The sequence below is a fragment of the Gracilinanus agilis genome, chromosome 2, assembly GCF_016433145.1.
Source record: "Gracilinanus agilis isolate LMUSP501 chromosome 2, AgileGrace, whole genome shotgun sequence".
Lineage (NCBI taxonomy): Eukaryota > Metazoa > Chordata > Mammalia > Didelphimorphia > Didelphidae > Gracilinanus > Gracilinanus agilis.
Genome location: NC_058131.1, coordinates 332,769,524 through 332,789,838, shown reverse-complemented (window position 1 = coordinate 332,789,838; position 20,315 = coordinate 332,769,524). Strand labels below are relative to the sequence as shown.

Sequence of the window (20,315 nt, the reverse complement as noted above, 5' to 3'; positions counted from 1 at the left end):
CTATGACCCCATTCCAAAGGCTTTTAGCATGTCAGCGATAAGCCAAGTTGCTACTAGCATCAGTAAGAATCCAAAGAGCCTACACTATCAGTATCCCCTCACCAGCTAAAATAACCCCAGTGAGATTTTGGTGATAGATAGGACCCAGAGCCAAATCTATCAACCTCTCCAAAAAATCCCCAAATGATCTCAGTGAAGACATTTCACTGCTGTCTTCTCTTATTTAACTTGACTGGCTGGAGAGAACTGTAAAACCTCCCTCCCCCAGAGTTTCTGCTCTAGCACAGTAAGTTAGCAATGTACCAAATGGCAGGGAGGAGGAGTGTAAAAGAACACCCAATACACAGAGTTGAGAAAAGCCAGCATAAAGCATTTTATTGCAATAATAAAACTTGAAACTCATATGTGGTAGAGGGAGAGTGGGTGGTGGCAGTTTCTCTTACCAAATCACTACACAGGACAGCAAAAGGGAGATGGGAGTAGGAGAGAAGAAGGTGGAGGTGGAGGGAGGGAGATTAGCAGTAGGGGAGCTGAGCATCAAAAACAGGAGATGTTGAAGCTGTGATGACCAGCATCAGTTTTGTTTTTTGTTTTTTTTTTTATAGAGAACACGCAACGATTTCCTGTGACGATGACTGGGCTTTCACTGTGTTGAAAATTTCTACAAACAGCACCTTCAATTTAACAATCAATTCAAGTTCTTGGAATTTAGGTAGTTGTGGAGCTTTGATGGCTACTGGAGATTAAAAAAAGTCCTCCAAATCCATTAGAAAACCACAAGATGGAAAAAAAGAGTCAGGCATCAACAAAGTGGGTTTAATATTGACCCAAGTTGTCCTGTAGATAAGACACCAAGTGGCGCGTCCAACACTGCATTGAAAATATCTGCTTTCAAAAGGCAGAGGTTAAGAGGGGGAGGGGAAGGAGGGTTGGGTGGTTGAAGCAGCTTCTCCTTCCCCACCTTCATTTTGGACAGGGTGACTGATATGCTCCAAGGAAATCATTCAACATGGAGAATATGTCAGCCCTCAATAGCTCCTCGATCTGCTATGGCTTTACAGCAGCAGCAAAAAAAAAATTTGTTTTAATACATAATAGATAAATTTCATCCAAAAAAAAATAAAAGGGACAAAGATTTTCTTTGTCCAAACAATTCCTATTCTAAGGTTAACCCATCTGTGTGCTGTTAATGCTTGATCAAACACTTAATCTTAAATCTATACCCAAAAGATCTCAATTTAAATCTAGACCCCAAAAAACAAAAAGATGAATGACTTGACAAGTTGAGGTTTACGGTGTATAGTTTAGAGACAACACATGTACAAGGAGGAAGAGTTGGAAGCAAAGCCAAGTGATAACACATTCAATCGGGGTATATGTTTATACAATGAATGTAGTGGAATATCAGGGAAAAGCTCCATACAAATTCATGTGCATTCTTCTTGAAGCTGAGACTCTGGACTCCTCCATGTGTCCAATCTGTTGGGAACAAGAAAAGCCAGAGTCCTATCAATACAAAAACTTCAGTGTGAAAAGGAAATGCATTTCTCCAGCCATTAAGTCCCTTCCCTAACAATGAGTTGAGAAAACTGGAGGAAATCAGAGACCAGGTAGCCTGGCCAGCTTTTCACTGGGAAGTCAGACAGAGTTCAAAGGGACTTTCAAGATAGCACCTAAGTCTAACTCATTTTGTAACAGAAAAGTTCCTGAAAGGGGTCTCACAGTCAATTAATGATGTGACAGGAAATTAGATTCCAAGTCTCTAGCTCTTTCCAGCACCAACTCATTAGCATAATCAACATTTACATAACCCTTTAGGTTATAAAGAAGCTTTAAATTCTTATCTTATCCCATCTTCCTGGAACACCTGCCCTTCATACTCAGTCTAAATGGATTGCTTCCAAGACTATTCATATTGTGGAAATAGGATACAGCAGAGGTCACCAATGTGACTAAAGGTAAAAGCCAAAAATTTCCCCCTCTACAAGGGGGAAAGCATGTGACCCTCCCCACAAAGACTTTCCATCACTTGATGATCCAACTTTCTAAAACCATATGAATATAAAGGAGGGGTCAGATTAGGCAAAAGTATGGCAATACTCCCCCAGCTGGAAAGTTCTTTAGACATCAACTGCCCCTCCCCTTCAATGAACTTAGGCTAGATTCAAATATAATGTTCTTTCTACTGCATCATTCTATAGACAGAGAGTAGTTCATGGTACTAGGGAAAGGAGAGGATGTATAATATACTACAGGTTATTTAATGTGGCTCAGAAGGAAAATTACTTTTTTTTTGTTAAGGAATGAACATTAAGAAAATAAAAATAACACATTACAATTCAAAAATAAGATGGTCCAGGGTCATCATCTTGTCCAAGGGTGTCTTGCTGGATTAATTTTTTTAGATCTGGCTTTGCTTAAGTCTTTGAGATAAATCAAGTACAAACTAGTTATTTGAAATAGAAGTTAATGAAACTAGAAATATAACTTTAGCACCTCAGGGCCAAAGCTCACTGAATAGATTAGGGCAAAATCCCCACAAACTTGACATCTGATAAGAAAGGAGAACAAATGGACATGTTTCGTATCCTTTTAGAAGATGGAAAGGGTCTATGTTCCTGTGTGTATAAAAAGCTATTGCTACTCTAGATACTGAGTGGAATTTTAGGGATGGTATAGTACATACAGCAGCAGATTAAAGTCTTCAGCCCCAATTCTGTCACAATCTGGTTGTATGACTTTTAGGTAAGTCACTTAACCACACCATGTATTTTGGTGAAAGATGGAAAAGAGGGCCAGCTAGATGACTCAGTGGATAGAGAGCCAGGTCTGGAGATGAGAGGTCCTGGCTTCAAATTTGGCCTCAGACACCTCCTAGCTGTGTGACTCTGAGCAAGTCACTTAACCCCAATTACCTAGCCCTTACTGCTCTCCTTGCCTTGAAACTGATAATTTGAAATTATTTTAAGACAGAAGGTAAAGTTTTTTTCAAAAAAAGGAAAAACACAGAAGAAAGAAAAAAGGTTGATGTCTCTAAATCAACTATTTAATTTTACTTACTCAAGAAACAGGGAGCTAGGGGAAGAAACCATTCCTGTCATTCCAATTTTAAAAGTTCCACATCAAAGAGGAGAGTAGCATTTGGTGGAATGATGCCTGGATGCCCAGTAGAACCATAAGCATAGTCTGGTGAGATAATCAATTTTGCTCTCTGGCCCACACTCATCTAGGAAAAAAGAAAGAACAAATGTTACCAATGTAATGCTAGGTCTGTTGGCAAACCTATGGCACGTGTGCAAGGAGCCTACTGGAAGGGACTGCTCTCCTCCCCCTCTATGCCTGAGGAATTTCTCATATGACCCTCCCCTCTGCCCAGCAGCCTAATGAGAGTACTTCCTCCCTCCCCTGGCTGGGTTAAGATGGGGGACTCACATGGGCCTGAGGATTGAAGTTTGTGCACTAAGTCTCTGAAAGGTTCGCCATCACTGTTCTAGGCCTATTATGAGCCCCAGTTTCTTCCTCTATACAGCAAAGAAGTCCGAATAACTGGCTCTGATGTTCTCTTCTAGCCCTAGGAATTCTAATAAACAGTACCTTAATGTAGAAAGTCATGTGTAATGCTTGGGAACTGAATGTGTTCATATATGTCTCTAAGACAAATATTTATCTAAGACATTGAAGCTTTTTGACTTATAGTTTCCAATGGCCTATGTGCTTCGGGTACCTTGAGAGAAAAAAAACCAAGGCTATAATTTTCAAATTCTAGTGTGAAGTTAAAAGCAATGGTATAGATCAGTGGTTCCCAAACTTTTTTGGCCTACCGCCCCCTTTCCAGAAAAAATATTACTTAGCCCCCTGGAAATTAATTCTTAAAAAATTTTAATAGCAATTAATAGGAACAATAAATGCACCTGTGGCCATTACTGCCCCCCCCCCAATGCTGCAGCACCCACCAGGGGGCGGTAGTGCCCACTTTGGGAATCAATGGTATAGACTATTTTAGGGGACCTAAAGCCAGCATTTCCTTGTTTTCAGGATATGTGATTTTTATCTACCTATGTTATTCTTTCTGGCTTAAAGGGAGTACCACTACAGAAGAGACTTTGTTTCTACTTTAAAAAGTAACACTTAAATATTAGATTTTCAAATCACCTGGGTAATATAGTTACAAATATAGGGTTTTTGCTGTCTTCAAGAAATATGTCATCTTTCAGGCACTGAAGAGGCAAAGGCAATAGATGTGAATTTGGAAAAAATAAACCCTCCTAGCAGTCTGGAGAGAAAACAACACAAGTATCATTCAGTGATGGTCTGTTCCTCCTTGAATGCTTTATCCTCTGCTTCCTTGAGCCACTGGCTGGTCCAAATGATTTCTCATTTAGGCTACTTCTTTTTGCTAAGCTGTTTCCTGGTGTTTCAGACTTAGCTCCCAACACTAATATGAAGCTTCTTATTCCTTTAACCACAACCCTGCCTGCTCAGTTACTTGATTTCAGGATACCTTGTTGCCTCCATTTCCAATGCAATTTTATACAGAGCGCCCATCCCCCCCCCCCCCCCCCGTCAGTATCCACTGACTAATAACTCTTGCTTGTTTAATCTAGATAAGACAGATATTAGCTGTAACATTCCCACTCCATTCCTAGGGCATTATCTCTATTCTGAGCCCTTTTACCAAAATGTGAAGAGCTTGAAACCACATCTATATAACTAAGTTACTAATTTTAACAGAAACCTTGCTTTTGACAGAAGTTAACTCTCATCAGGAAAGGAGTGACAGCCATGCAATTTAAAAAGCAGTGAGGTCTCCAAGAATTTTCTTCCCTACTTAGCCTTGAACTCTGTGTAGGAGAGTTTAATAAAATTATTAACTGGCATAGGTGAAGGAGAAAGAAGTTAAGAGCTGAAATGTGGTTTCAAAGTCATGACCAGTCTCATTTTTATTCCTCCATCTCTCCTTTAGGAAGTAGAATCACAAAAAAAATTTTAGAGTTAGAAGAACCTCAGCAGGCATCTAGACCAACCTAAATGTGAAAAGACTCCCACTATAACATATCTGGCAGGAAGCCTTTCAGCTTCTGCCTGAAGCCCTCCAGTGAGGGGGAGCTCACTCTTCCAATTCCACTTTTGGATACCTCTAAATGCAAAGAAGTTTTTCTCCTGACATCAAGCCTAAATTTGTCTCTTGCAACTTCAACCCAATGACCTTGGGTATGCCCTCTCCTTATAATTATTGCCTCCTGCCACAGACAGTATTATAACTGCCTCCAAATCTCTGTGATTAAAATCCTGGTACCTCTTCCAGCACTATCACTTCAAGAGATATCCCAAAATAAGAAGTGAGCTTACAGCAGCAATGAAGTAGTATTAAGTGCTCTATACAAATGACAATAATACACTATATATACACAACACATAGCAATACAATTTCCTCACAACTCAGTAATGTAATCAGTACACTTATTATACTCCCTTTGGAGCACAAAAGGAAAACTAAAAGAGGTCATCACTTGTCCAGAATCTGTTCTATCATATCATTCATAGTCTCTCCATGTCTAGATTCTATGGGAAGTAGATGGATAGAGTGCTGGGGTTGGAATCAGGAAGTCTTCATTTCAAATCTTGTCTCAAAGACTTATATAATGAATGACCTTGGGCAAAAGCCACATAACCTCTGACAGCCTCATTTCCCTCACCTATAAAATGAAAGGATGGGATCTGATGTACTCTAAGGTCCCATCCAGCTCTAAATCTATGATCCTATGACATAAGAAATGACTAGTAGTGAATTAGACCATGACAGAAAGGGAAATATCAGACCTTAGTTTCAAAGGAGTAACAAAGCTGGATATACACATGAAATGATGAAAATTTCATGGGTTGCCATGATGGAAAAAAGACACCAAGTGGCTGGCCTTGTGTGTGGTGAAAGTGCAGTTAGACTTGGCCTTTCTTTAATGATAAAAAATTGCCAGTATTTCTTACTTGCCTGGCACAGTCTTTGATAATCCAGGATCACTGATTTGCCATGAGGACCTGGAGAAGGGTTTTGTGGAGCATGATTAAAGTCAAATGAAAATTAAAAGAATTAAGGCAAAGAAAATTCAAGAAGGGAAACCATGTAAGACTCTCCCCAGATAGGGTAGAATAAATGTACAAGTTTAAAGATTCTTGAAAGTTAAGCTTATTTTACTTTGATTTATCTATGACTTCATAAATACAGATCACAATCCTCCACCATTCCAGCTAGCATGATTCTTGGCCAAATTTTTCTAAAAATCTTTCACATTGAGAATCTTTAACACTGTATTTTGAGATTAGTAACATATTTTCAGAGAAAGAGAACTTTATGTATCTACTCAGAAAACAGAAAGAAGATCCATGATAAACAATTTCCTTTGTCTATATAAACTCCCAGTCTAAAAAAATGAAGTTAGACTAGATTAGTTATAAAATTTTGAGTCCATGACTCACTCTACCTAGCTAAATCTTCATTTCTTTGGGCAATGAGTTACATGAATACTAACGTCTCAGACTACAATAGATTACTGAAGTCAGTTCAGGATGAGTGCACCAAAAAAACATAAACAAATATTCCTGCAGCTCATCAAAAGATGAGGGCAGGGAGCAGCTGGGTGGCTCAGTGGATTGCAAGCTAGGCCTAGAGATGGGAAGTCCTAGGTTCAAATCTGGCCTCAGATACTTCCTAGCTGTGTGACCCTGGCCAAGTCACTTAACCTCCCATTCCCTAGTCCTTACCGTTCTTCTGCCTTGGAAACAATACATAGTATTGATTCTAAGATGGAAGGTAAGGGTTAAAAAAGAAAAAAAAAAAAAGATGAGGGCAGCTAGGGGCATTTAGTGAGATGGCTCAGTGGATATAACCAGACCTGTAGATGGAAGATTTCCTTAGCTGTATAACCTTGAGTAAGTCATTTAATCCTATATGCTTAGTCCTTATCATTCTTCTGCTTCAGAAAGATTACCTAGTATCAAATCTAAGATAAAAGGTAAAGGTGGAAAAAAAATGTGCCCCAATTAAGATTGTGAGTTTGCTACTTGCTCTCTAGTGGAGAGTCCTAGTTATTGAAGGATAGAGATGTTAGAGGAAGGGAAAAGACTGACTAATGCAAAATTAGAGAAGAAAGGCTTTCTACTGTGGGTTCTAGTTTTCAGAAGAGTTAAGACATTACATGTTTAAGAATTCTATCAAGATGCAGAGTGAAATGAGCAGAACTAAGAGAACATTGTACACAGAAGGTAAAACACTGTGGATAATCCAATGTAATCAACCTTGCTACTAGTAGCAATGCAATAGGCCAGGACACTCCTGAAGGTCTTATGGAAAAGAATGCTAACCACATTGAGAGAAAGAACTATGGGAGTACAAATGCAAAAGCAAAACATGACATCCCTTATCACATGTACATATGGGTATGTGATTTGGGTTTTAGGCTTTTAAAAAATTGCTCTGTAGCAAAAATGAATAATATGGAAAGAGATACCAAGTGATAACATTTGTACAACCCAGTAGAATTGCTTGTCAGCTCTGGGAGGGGTGAGGGAAAGAAAATGAATCATGGAAACATGGAAAAATATTAAAAAATTAAGATTAAAAAAAAAAAAGAGAGAGAGAGAATACCATCAAGAACATAAGCATACCTGGGCAACTCCTTCTTCCCAGCCTCGGATCACCTCTTGCTTGCCCATCACAAATTTGAAGGGCTTATTTCTGTCCCGAGAGGAATCAAACTTTTTCCCATCTTCAAGCATCCCTAAAAAAAGAAGGCATATGTTATTTAGGAAATATTGCCCAAATTATACAAATTGAGTACAACACACAGGTTATTGTTTACTGGGCTGAGTTTATTGTTCCTAGCCTTACAGACTTGGGCAAGTCATTTTCCCACTGAACCCAAGTTTTATCTGCAAAACGGACACAGTAAAAACACCATCTGCTCTGCATTTGTGTTGAAAACCCAAGCTGCCTTTTAACATGGACCTTCCCTCTGCTGCCTTCTCCCACTGGTAAATTTCTCCCAGAACCTCCATTTAGAAGGATTCAAGCCAGACTCACACCTTTGCGCACCCTCCCCCCTTCATTTTCCTTTTATGTGTTATCTTTCCCCATAAAAATATAAGCTCTTGGAGGGCAGGGACTGGCTTTCTTTGTGTTTATATTTATATCCCTAGTACAATGTTTGGCACATAGTAAGTGCTTAATAATAGCTTATTGACTTGGCTTGTTTTATCACAGCTCCAAGGATAGAAGAATATAAATTTACTGGAGGACTTTCCTTAGTATACCTCAGATTTTCCTTTGTGCTAATTATATGTGCATCCTTCAAAACAAGATAAAGAGGAGGGGGCTTTGCATTCATGAATATATTTAGAAACTGTCATAACCCTGGTTCACTTGGTCAGAAGCCTGATAAGTTTCAAGGAAATGGCAAAATACCTCTTCAAAGTGACACCTGAGCTAGGAGAGGAGTTGTATTCTTTACCAGTATGCATTTACCATTCAGGAGACTTTTTAGAAGTCTCCTTTCTTTACAGGCTATTTCTTCATATAACATAATGAAAACCCAATGATTATCATGGAGTAATACGAAGCAAAGTATATCCTCAACTTTCACCAACAGTACAAAGAGCCTTTACCAGGTCAGAATTCTTTATCATACAACTACTTCTTTAAATTTCCAGAACTTTTTTGGGAAAAGTAAGAACTAGTCCTGGGTCTATTAAAAAAAAAAACAACAAAAAAACAAAAAACAAAAAACAAAACTTGTTTGTGCTCTACTTCTTTTACTTTTCTTATTCAGTGGGACAAATTAACTTTTCTGGAAGATATAAAAGATTGAGTCATTCACCTAGGGAGCATCAAATAATGGGGGAAAAAAATCACTAGCTTTGTAGTTAAAAAAACCTGAATTCAAACCTACATCTTCCCTTACTAACTAAATGACCTTAAAAACCACTTCCCCTCTCTAAGATCTCTTTTCTTCAGCTGTAAAATGAGGTAGTTCAATTTAATGATCTCTTGTTCCTAGTAACTGTGAAACACTATACAAAGGATTTCAATTATTACTGGGATTCTTTCCTGTAAGAAAAGATTCCTAAGAATTCTGAAGTTTCTTGGCAATTATTACAAAGTACAATGCCTTAAAAGAAAAAAAACGTATAACTTCATTTCCAATTAAGTTGAACTCTGAGGAAACAAATATAAGCACATCAGAGCTCAGAAGAAAAATAAAAGAAAAAAAGGAAAACTGCAACTTCTGGTACAAAAGAAGATCAACTTTCTTTAGGAGTTGGTACTAGCTGATGATCAGAGAAAATGAGACTACTGAGGTGGGGTGAGTGGGAAGAAAAGACACAGACACCTCCCAACTCTCAAAGAGATCATTAAAAAGGGGGCCCCAATGAGCCCCTCCCTACTCCTTTACTCTTTTAAGTATAATTATTAATGGTATTATACATGCTAATTTCTTTCGGAAAAAAATACATGATTCCTAGATGATAGTATTTCTGAGAATACTAAGCAGACAGATGCACCCATTAAAGGCACATCCTGCAATCAAGTACCCAGGAGGATGTGAGACTACCACAAAGTGTTTTGAGATGAGGGGGAAAAAAATACTACTATTACCATCATCCATCCACCACCACCATCATCTCTCATGCAGCTACTTCTAAAAAGGTATAGGGGGGAAAAGTGTTAAAATCAATCTAGTGCCTTATCATAGTAGCCAGAAAGTCTGGGCCTTAACAAAATAGTAAATGGGGGAAGGTCGATTCTGCTAATGGAGTCCTAGGAGTAATGGATGGAAAATGATAAATAGCAGTATCCCAATGGGAATTCTGATCACTAAAGTCTGAGGCATGTGCAAATGTACAAGTAATGGAAGAACAGAAAAGAAAAAAAGTAAATTTACTCAATGTAAATTCATAGCCAGTAACTTGTAACCCCAAAACCTAATTAAATTAGCACATGAAGTCCCCAGGGTGTCCCATCTATTTACAAAGACTCACTATCACTTTGAGATAAAGAAACAAATAAAAAAAACCCTGACATCTAAGAATGGGGAATGGTATCAAGTCTCCAGTCCTCCAGCAAACAATGGACACAGTCACTTATCAGAGGCACCATCTAGTAATGGTTCCCAGAGTTGTACACTAAGAATGGGATGTGACATTCCCTGCCTTTTAGCTCATTTTTGTGTCAACAGAATCCCAATTAGCTGGGCATTCTGTATGACGCATAACTTAGGAAGTTTTTTTTTCTAAATTCTTTGGGTTGAATTCAGGTAAAATAAATACCAAAATACTTAAAGCGGTATCATACTAGGGATCTAAATCATAAATGAGGTCCAAGAAAATGAATAAATGTGTATTATTAGTTTAATTTTATTCCAAAGCAAAGTATTCTGTCCACTATGCAAAAATCCATCACAACCAGCACCTGAATAATTACCTTAAGCCAGTACTCAAAAAGGAAAATACTCAGTCCTGCAAGGTATAACAAGGAAAACAGATATCTCTTGTTCTTGAAAGCCTTAAAACTTGAGACATGACAAAACTAAAGTGAAAGTATATTAATAAGTAACATATCACATAACCAATTACAACTTAATAAAATATACTAAGACAGAAGACAGGGTATTGGAGGGTTGAACAAGATCATCTTTAATGATTTCCCAGCAAGATTCAGTCTATGATTCTAGATTCTTAAATTTTACAATCTAATGTCACTTCTCAGCTCTAATATTCTATAAACTCAAGAATTGAGAGTCTAGACCTTTGGCATACCTCTGGGTTTAATAATTTAATAGGTATTTACTGATCACCTTGCCTCAAAACAGAGAAACCTGCACTAGAAGTTGTATGGGAATACATAAAAAAGTATGTGTCCCTTCCCTTTTTTTTTTTCAAAGTTACAGTTTTTTCCCCAAAGTTACAGTTCAAGAATTAAGTAATAATACAAAATTTTACAAGGTGGTATTTGAAAATGTCAAATAAGGGCTCTACACTCATAGGAGAGAGATTGCTGTAGTTTTTCTGAGGGAAAGAGAAACTGAGCTAACTAAAGCAAAAGGAATGATTTGTCTAAGTATATAAAGTGAAAGGAGACATTCCACACATTAAAAACAACAACAACAACAACCTGTATTTAATGTTAACAGTGAAGAAAAGAAACAAAAAGTGTATGAAACCAGATACTTGATTCACCAAATATATGCAGCAAGCCAGAATTACAGAATTCTGCAAATCCTTAAGTCCTCAGTGAATTCCAAATTGAAATGGAAGGAAATATAATAGGGGGCTTCCAGCAATTGTTACCAAGCTACAAATCAGAAATCTTTGTTCTAGAGTACCTTTTAATAGACTAACCAGATGTAAATAAATTCCATAGAGAAGTTACTAGAGAAACCATATGAAGGGAACAGCAAATGAAGGTACTGTACTGACACCAATAATCATTGCAGGGGAAATTTTAGCTGTTCTTTACTGGAAACCACAGTAAGAAAATTCATTAATCGAATTACAATGTGAACTTTCAATCAATAAATTTGATAATTTTGTGCTTTAAAAAAGATAACATAGAATTTTAGTCATGCTAAAACATGAATATAGTCTATATTTCCAAGTGATCATTCCTGGCTAATTACTCTCCTTGAGGATCTCAAGTAATCCTTTGCTCTCTTGTTTTAAAGACTTCCAGTGACTCATTACTGACTTGGATAGTTTTAATTACTGAAGAGACTGATGATTCCTTTAGCCATTTATTTGTGTGGTAGTTCCTAGAACCCTGTCCATCCTGGACACCCTCTTCTGGACAAAATGGCACCCAAATATGATATTCCAGATGTAGCTTTACAAGTGTAGAGTATTACATACTCTACACATTTCAAATTTCTCTTTCTGACTACATTGTAAGAAACCTGACGTCAAGAACTATTTCCATATCCCTTCCTAGAGAGCTTAGCAAAATGTTCAATATGCTATAGATACTAAGTAAACATATGTAATACATATTTAGAAGAACTTCATTTTTTAAAAATTGACTGAGGGGGGCAGCTGGGTAGCTCAGTGGATTGAGAGCCAGGCCTAGAGATGGGAGGTCCTAGGTTCAAATCTGGCCTCAGACACTTCCCAGCTGTGTGACCCTGGGCAAGTCACTTGACCCCCATTGCCTAGCCCTTACCACTCTTCTGCCTTGGAGGGTTTTATAAAAAAAATTGACTGAGGATTACTATCTTGCCTATATTATAAAACGAATTCTGGGAATGGTGAAGTTCACCCCTGTAACACATAAACCAATGCTCAATGTAAAGCTTCTACTTCTAAATCACAGAAAACTAGAGAAAAATGGGATTTTTAGACCCAAAGTGGAAACCAATCTAGGGAAAGAACTAAGGTCACAAGTAGCACTGTTAAAAAGAAGCCCAAAGCTCTGTACCAATAAACAGCTGACAGAAACCTGTTATTATTTTTTTCCAACTGTAGTTCAGCTGTTCTTCAGGGTATCCACTAGTAGCAAAGACATTTTACTCATGCCCCTGAGCCGTGAAGAGGAGGGGACTAGATCTTTTTCTCTAACACTGTAACTCCTCCTTCTCTATGACTTATCATGAAATACTGGGAAAGAGAAGAAACCAAAAGGAAATGGGGTAAGCCAGGATATCACTTGAGGAAATGGCTACATAATGCTAATGTTCCTCAGTTCAAACTTCAGGAAAAAAAAAGATCTGTTCAATAGATAGGACTAAGGAAAAAAAAAGTGTCACTTAGAAAAAGTAGTCTTCACTAGCATCATTAAATTTCATTTTCATCCCAGTATTGAAGAAATTCCCTCAAATTCCAACATAATTCCATTCATTTAAAAATTGATGCTTTTTCTTCTATCACACTAAATTCCAGATATACTTTTCCTGCACAGCAAAGTAATCATCCCTTGTTTAAAAAAAAAAAATTAAAACAGGCTTGCTTTTATGACAAAAAAATTAGTTATTTTTATATGTGTGTGTATATATGTATATATAGAAAATCATAGAAGTAAACTGGTTAATTTTCATATAATTGCTACAGTACTTATGTTTAAAAAAAAGATGATTCATAATATGGGTTCTGTGATTAATCTTTTTTACCATTTATCAATATAAACTGAAAAATGAGGAAACCTTTCGCACAGACCAAAACATGGAAACACAACATGCTGTTCAGTTATTCTGAATTAAATGAGAGAGATATGCTGCACTGAAGTAAAACATTTTTTGTTTTTCTTAAAACTGAAATGGTTGTACTAAAACCAAGAGATCTCATAGTAAAAATTACCTTATCAGAAGAAAGGGAAAGTTTTGGGAGATATTTCTTAAACAGAAGAATACCTTGGTGCTTGCTAAAAGACAGTTGTCTACACTGTTCATTTCTATCAGCTCATCTTCTTTCCTTCTGTTTATGACATATCTTTTTTTTTAATGTGGCTTATAGGTGGTGATTAATGAATTAATCTTTACTGGTCTCTTAATTATATCCCTCTTTGACTAAGCATTTAAGTATACAATACTTAAAAAAAAATAATCCAAGTGCTACTGAGTTCCCAAAGTAGAGATGGCTTCCTGCATATTTTCTTATGTTTGCCTTAGAAGGAGGCATGATGTAGTTATGAAAAATAATACTGCATTTGCAGTCAGAGGGCCTAAGCTAAAATTCTGGTTCTGTGTGATCCTAGACAAGTCACAATCTTTCTGGACCTTTGTTTACTTATTTATAAAATGAAGGGGGTTGGCTAAGTCTTTTATAGCTCCAAACTTATGGTATCCTACTACCTTAATCTTTCCCAGTTCCAAAGTTTACTAATCAAAGTAAAGATTCTACTACTTATAGTATCCCCCTCACAAGGTTCTTTTGAGGAAAAGCATTTTATAAATTCTAAGGTGCTAAAAATATGAAGTATTATTCACATTAAAAATAAAGCCATATACCTTTTGGTGTTTTAACATCATTAACATTATTTCCCCATCTGACAAAGAGTAGTATCTGCATACTGTACTGTGAATGGAAAAAACCTGCCTGTTTACAGGAAGCATTTGGGAAAAGACAACCTTGTCCTTAGCTTAGAGATCTCAGAGATTTGATAGCAAATATTATCTCAATAGTATTTGGCTCTGCTTCTAGGGCTACAGACAGTATATACTTGCCAGGTCTTTGCCACAGTTGGCAGTCCACACCAGAGGCCTATGACAGAACATGCAAGTTTGCCTAAAGCTCCCAGGCATAGCACACCACCCCCAATTACTAGTACTAGAGAAGTAGAACGATTCAAAATATTGCCCTCCGAATGAACCATTCTCCAATTTCGCCAACATTTAAAATCATTCTTCAACTTGAAAAACACAGACGAGTCAAAATGAAGGAGGTAGTTCTAAAAAATGAACTAGAAGACAAACAACATACCTTTGCTAACATGTTTATTTTGAGAGGTATGCATAGTATACAGATGATCTACTACAACACAGAGATGGCCTAAGAAGACTAATTCATAATACTTTCTATAGGTACTGGAACAAGATGGCACAAGGCTTTTTAATAAAGAACTGAATCACAGTTTATGAAGAGATCAATCTCCTTTGTACTCTTAGAAAAAGACATCTAGACCTGCAGCAGACTATTTGAATCCAAGACCTATGCTTTTAAATTGTAATTAAATCTTAATGATTTTAGGAGTTCTTACCAATAATGAAGCTTTTTTACTGCTTCTCTCTCCTTACAACTTGGCTTAAAAGCACCGTTAACAGGAACTAAACAAAACAACAAAAGAGCTAAATGTTAAATCAATTTTGCTACAATGTCCTCTCTCCTTTCCAAAATCTTAAACTTATGCCTCAATGTGGCATGAAAGAGATCCAAGATTCTTGAGGCCGTGCCAACAGATCATAATCTTCTGTTATGTGTGTCATCTGGATCCTGTCATCCAAGAACCAGCTTAGCTAAATTGCCATAGGCTCATCACCAGGTCTGCCATATTGTACAGAATTTTTCTGTGCAGTGTAAAGACCACTGATGAAGTATAGATATAGTCACAAAAAACTTTGCAGTACTTCAGTGGTTGCTCTGATAAGTTTAGGTGGGAGAAAATGGATGCTGATGTCTAGAAGATATGGATTCTTTACAAAAGCTTACCTATAATAATCCTATTTTCATACAAAATGAAAGAATTTCCCCCCAAATAGCTACTTCTTCAAGGTGTATACTAGGACAATGAAAATTTATCACCCTAAATCTATTAACCCTTCTAAAGTAGTTAACTAAGTACATTATTTAACATTAGGGGCATGTCATTTTCCATTCCACACAAATGTTTAACTTGACATACAAAGAGATACTGCAAGGTAGCTATATATTATGACAGATGCATAGAGAATAAAATCATTTTGTATGATTAAAACCAATATATGGTATATATTTCAGTAGGTAAACAAGTTTAATTATCTTCTTTGGATGATATAGAAGTCAAAACATGATTATCTCTCTCTTTTTTTTTAAAAGTCTAAACCTATGATCCTCCTTGTGAAGGGAGCTCTTATTGTGATATTATAGATTAGCAACTGTTTCTGCAATTTATAGTCTTGAGAGTTGCTGGGAGCACTGAAACATGACTTGCCCATGATTACACAACTAGTATTCTTGAGAAGCAAGAAGTACTTAAAACTCAAGCTTTATTGTTTCTAGGACTGAACTTCTATCCACTATTGCAATACTGATTGCCTCCTCAATCCCCCACAAGGAAAGACTGGTTTCTTACCCAGATCAAACAACCAGGTTGGTATGGTACAGTTTCTACCTCCAAGTCATGTAAAACCAGGTTGGTATGGAAATCACTAAAATTTTTTCTTCATTCCAACATAGGAATATTGTTGCAAACTACTGAGCTCTTAAATAAAACAAAACCTCTAAACTCAGGAGACCTTAACCTGGAACATATTTTTAAAAAGGCTTTCTTTTGTAATAGATAGTCTAACATTGTCAATAAGTGAGGCAGAAATGTCGCAGGATTATAGAGTTAGAGCTGAAAGTATCTTCTCATGGCCCATCTAATCTCATTCCTTTTTATAGATGAAGAACTGAGGCCCAAGAAAGTTAAGTGGCTTGCCCAAGGTCCCAAAGGCAGTAAGCATTCCAGGTCACATTTGAACTCAGGTCTTCTGAATTCACGGCTTGTGTCTTACATCATGACCTTAAGACAAATTTGCACTGTCTAACAAATAGAAGATGTCTACTTTACAAAACGGTTTTTTTGTTTTGTTTTGTTTTTTAACCCTTGTACTTTGGTGTATTGTCTCATAGGTGGAAGATTGGTAAGGGTGGGCAATGGGGGTCAAGTGACTTGCCCAAGGTCACACAGCTGGGAAGTGGCTGAGGCCGGGTTTGAACCTAGGACTTCCTGTCTCTAGGCCTGACTCTCACTCCACTGAGCTACCCAGCTGCCCCCTCAAAACGGTTTTTTAAAAAATCCATCAACTCTCTTGCTTTTATAATGGTAGATTATCTTATGTGAACAAAAAGCACAATATAGGCTCTATGTCAGAACATGTTCAACTGTGAAGGTTACAGATTCTTCTAATAATGCAGATGGGAGGTTACATGAGGAGATAACTATGTGGGGCTCAAAGCACTTGGTCTATTAGTTTTACCTCCTAAAAAAATTTTAAATCTGTTCAGTAGGACAGTCAAAAAACACTAAGCGTTTACTATATGCTAGACACTGTGCTATTCAGAGACTTTACAATGTGCTTGGTAGAAAAGTGGTTTTTAACTACCCCTCAAGATACTTCAAAAAAGGGCTGAAACAGTTTGAAACTATACTCAACATATCACCCATTCTGTTTTCCTTGAGGGGCATGTAGATTCCCTGCCAGACATTACATATAAGAACTTCATAGAGATTTCTTGTTCCAAGAAGGGAGTAAGAACATTAAAAATCTCCACATCCCACCATCATTTCTGTACCACCAATGAATAGCAAAAAACATTCAAGTCAGACAGGAGTCTAAAGAGTCTCCCCTACCCCACCCTTCCACCCCCATCTCAAGCAACAAAACAACAACAACAACAACAACAAAACAAAACAACACAGCTCTTAAACAGGTTATTCCTATGAGGCTGGTGGTAAATAACCATTGGAACAATGCCTGTTGAGAAAGCAAGAACAGGTTATTCTAGTGTGCATGAGCAGAGATGGCTTATGACTACTGTGTTTTTGTAGAGCTTATCAAAAATGGAATAAAAAGAAAGCTTTTGTATTAATGTACATACGCACATCATAGTCTTACTGCTGAGTAGTTTTGGTTTTTGTTCTGTGGATGTGGGGGTGAGTACAATCCTGGAGGAAAATACAGCTTCAGAGAAAAGACGCAGTGGGGATCTGATGGTATTCTAGGTCCTACAGCAATCTGTTCTCTTATGAAAATGCTACATACGTGTGGTACCATTTCAAATGAGCACTTGGTGAAACTTTTTATTTATACTCCCAGTATTAACATACTATATTGCTCATATCAATATTGACATGTGTTAGTAGGTAGGACTTGAGACACTTAAGCCAAAGGGTAAAAATGGCTGGCATTACATGAGTGTGTTGTTGTGGAAAGACTAATAAACTGAAATGAGGAGATCCAATCTAGTCCTTATTTCTCACTAATTTCCCATGTAATCTTAATTTCTCTGGGACCCACTTTCTTTATCTGCAAAATGAGGAAGTTTGGCAAACTCTGCTCTAATCCTTCCAGTTCTCAAATTCTGTAATTCTTCAATGTTTTCTTAGGAGTTGAACATTTTAATTTAGCACCATGTGTAGAACTAGTAAAGGTCTGGAACACAAAGCACAAAATTCCCCTCATTGGGAATTTTTGAAATAGTTTCCTTTCAGATATTTTTTTTTTAGGTACTAGTTTTTTCTTCCAAAGTCCACTTCCAGGTAAAGAAAAACAGAAAAGGGAAACATTTCTTCATTCTTGTAACAAAAATCATTTGTTCCCTGCCCTCCAACAAATGGATCTGTTCAAAATCTTGGACAGGAGATGGAAGAGCTTCCTCTATAAGAATTACTGTTATTGCCAACTATTTCCTGATAAGACAGAGTAGGATGCCCAATTATTCATATCTAAGTGATGTAGCTACACCCATCCTGCTCTCCCTTTCAATCTGTGGACCTAAATTATTCTGATTCTCTTTCTGTCTCCAAAAGATTAAATAGTAGCAAAGTAGTAAGGCACTGCATATGGTAAAATCACTGTAGTATGACAATTAACCTTTTAAAAAAAATCACATAATATAAATTATTTGGGTATATTGACTAAATTACATATTTAAATGCAAGCTGATGAAATTTCAGGAATACAGATTTGAAAAACAGCAGAGGGACTGAGATAGACAGTTCCTCCAGGAGTCAAATGAGATTAGAGACCATTAGAATTATCTTCTGATCTGGACAGATGAAGTCTCCACCTATGGAGGCCAAGTGCCAAGTGGCTGTAGTTCAAAGTCAATGTAAGATTTTGATTTGGAAATGGCAAAACCAAGAAACAAGGAGAAAGATCAAGTCCCATCTCACTTCCTCTGGAGGAAGCTAATCCATGACTAAAGAGGTTGGATGGGAAAACACTTTAAGGGCCCCAAGGAAAAAGACCCACCCAGTGCTCGGAAAGAACTCAAGCACTAAAAGACTTGGAAAGAGGCAGGATGAGGCCCACTGATTTAGAGAACACTTCCCGCTGGCAGCCCACCTCCCCTTCTGAAAGAGAGAAAGGGGGAGGGAGGGTTAGTTATCCAGGAGCAGAAGGTAGCAAGGGAAAGGAGAGTTGCAAAACAATTTGTAAAATGATCATTTTGCTATTTTTGAGACAATACACAAGATTCTAAATCCCCATCAGGAATAAAGTATTTCTCTATTAAAATTTCCCCCATTAAAGTTTTATTCCTTGCTGGGAAACCTTGGAATTCAATGGAGACTAAAAGAGCACTCTAGAAGAAAACGTGATAGCACGGAAAGCATTGAGAACCGGAGCTTGATTGGTTTAAAGGTCATATCACTGACCCATTTAGATTGTACACCACATTTTATGATAGGAAGAGCCAAACCAGGCCAGGATCACCATATATGGGTCAGCACCATGGATGGAAAGCTAGCAGCGTTTCCAATGGGACTGAGAACTTTTATTTTTCTAAAGTACTACTCAGTAAGAATCTAAAGCCTTTCGGAAATACAAATGTTAATTGTTAACGGATGGGTGGACTGGGGTGGTGGCAGAAAGCATTTTCCCCGTTCTGCCCCATTCCCTTCTGGGGACCACGCACAGGTGGAGTCTAGATCTAAAGAAATATCCTTGGAAGAAAAAGAAAAAAACAAACTGATCTGCAAGGAGTCAGAATCCCCTCTCAGCAATCTAAACTCCAGAAGCCCCCATTCTCTAAAACCCAGACACCCCCAACCCATAAATCTCGCCCGTAAAACCCCACTCCACCCCCACACTCTTACCCCTTTTCCCGGCCCCTCCCACAGAGCCCCATCAGAGGCCCATTCATCCACCAGCCCTCAGGGCCCCATTCCGCCCCCACAGCCCACCCCAACCCAGGCCCCTCAGCCTCAGTCCCCGAGGCACTTCTCCCTCTCTCACCCCCGCAGACTCCTCCCAGGTTCCCCGCACAAAGCCCCTTTCGCCCTCCCCCGGTCCCGATCCGCCTCCAGACTCGCCCTCCGCCTCTAGACGCCGGGGTGGGGGGCCCGCACTCACCAGTGTAGTGCACCACGCAGGTCTGGCCGCGCTTGGGGAAGGTGCGCCCTGAAGAGACAGAGGGGACAGAGGGGTGAGCGAGTGCCAGGCTGGGGAGAGAGAAAGACCCGGCCCCGGCCCGGGCTACTCACCGTCTCCGGGGGAGATGATCTCCACCTGCACTCCCATCCCGGCCGGCCTCGGGCAGGTCGGGGGTCACTGTTCCGGGGGCGCAGGCACGAAGCACGGCGAAGAAGGAGCCGGGCGAGTCTAACAGCGGACGCGGCCTCACACGCTGCTCCCGACGGGCAGGGGGACAGACTGGCTCGCACACCGGCCCAGGCGGCTTTTCACCACTCCCCGCCCCTCTTCCCATCCGCCCCTCTTCCCATCCACCCCTCACCCCCCCCCCCCACCGCCCCACGCGCTGCACTCCGCGGCGCATTAGCGCGCATGCGCGCCCCCGCCCTGCACGCCGCCACGCTGCCGCACCCTTCCCACCCTTCCTTACCCCGCCCCCCCCATCTTCCTCCCAGAACACCC

General features: G+C 38.7%; 1 protein-coding gene across 1 annotated transcript; it reads right to left on the bottom strand.

Moving 5' to 3' along the window:
- Window positions 1-349: 349 nt before the first annotated feature.
- Window positions 350-20,126, bottom strand: FKBP1A (FKBP prolyl isomerase 1A). Its single transcript, XM_044661520.1, has 5 exons — window positions 19,925-20,126; window positions 19,794-19,841; window positions 7,663-7,775; window positions 3,061-3,226; window positions 350-1,479 (listed from the first exon to the last, which is right to left on the bottom strand). The coding sequence occupies exons 1-4, from the start codon at window positions 19,959-19,961 to the stop codon at window positions 3,098-3,100; spliced, it is 327 nt and encodes a 108-aa protein (XP_044517455.1). The 5' UTR covers window positions 19,962-20,126; the 3' UTR covers window positions 350-1,479; window positions 3,061-3,097.
- Window positions 20,127-20,315: the final 189 nt, after the last annotated feature.

What these genes read in the sequence shown, in the direction of transcription:
- FKBP1A (XM_044661520.1), bottom strand. Translation starts at nt 19,961, where the DNA reads ATGGGAGTGCAGGTGGAGATCATCTCCCCCGGAGACG. An exon ending in CTGCGTGGTGCACTACACTG is followed by an intron (nt 7,776 to 19,793) that starts GTGAGTGCGGGC and finishes TTCTTTTTTTAG; the next exon opens with GGATGCTTGAAGATGGGAAA. An exon ending in GGGAAGAAGGAGTTGCCCAG is followed by an intron (nt 3,227 to 7,662) that starts GTATGCTTATGT and finishes CTTTTTTCCTAG; the next exon opens with ATGAGTGTGGGCCAGAGAGC.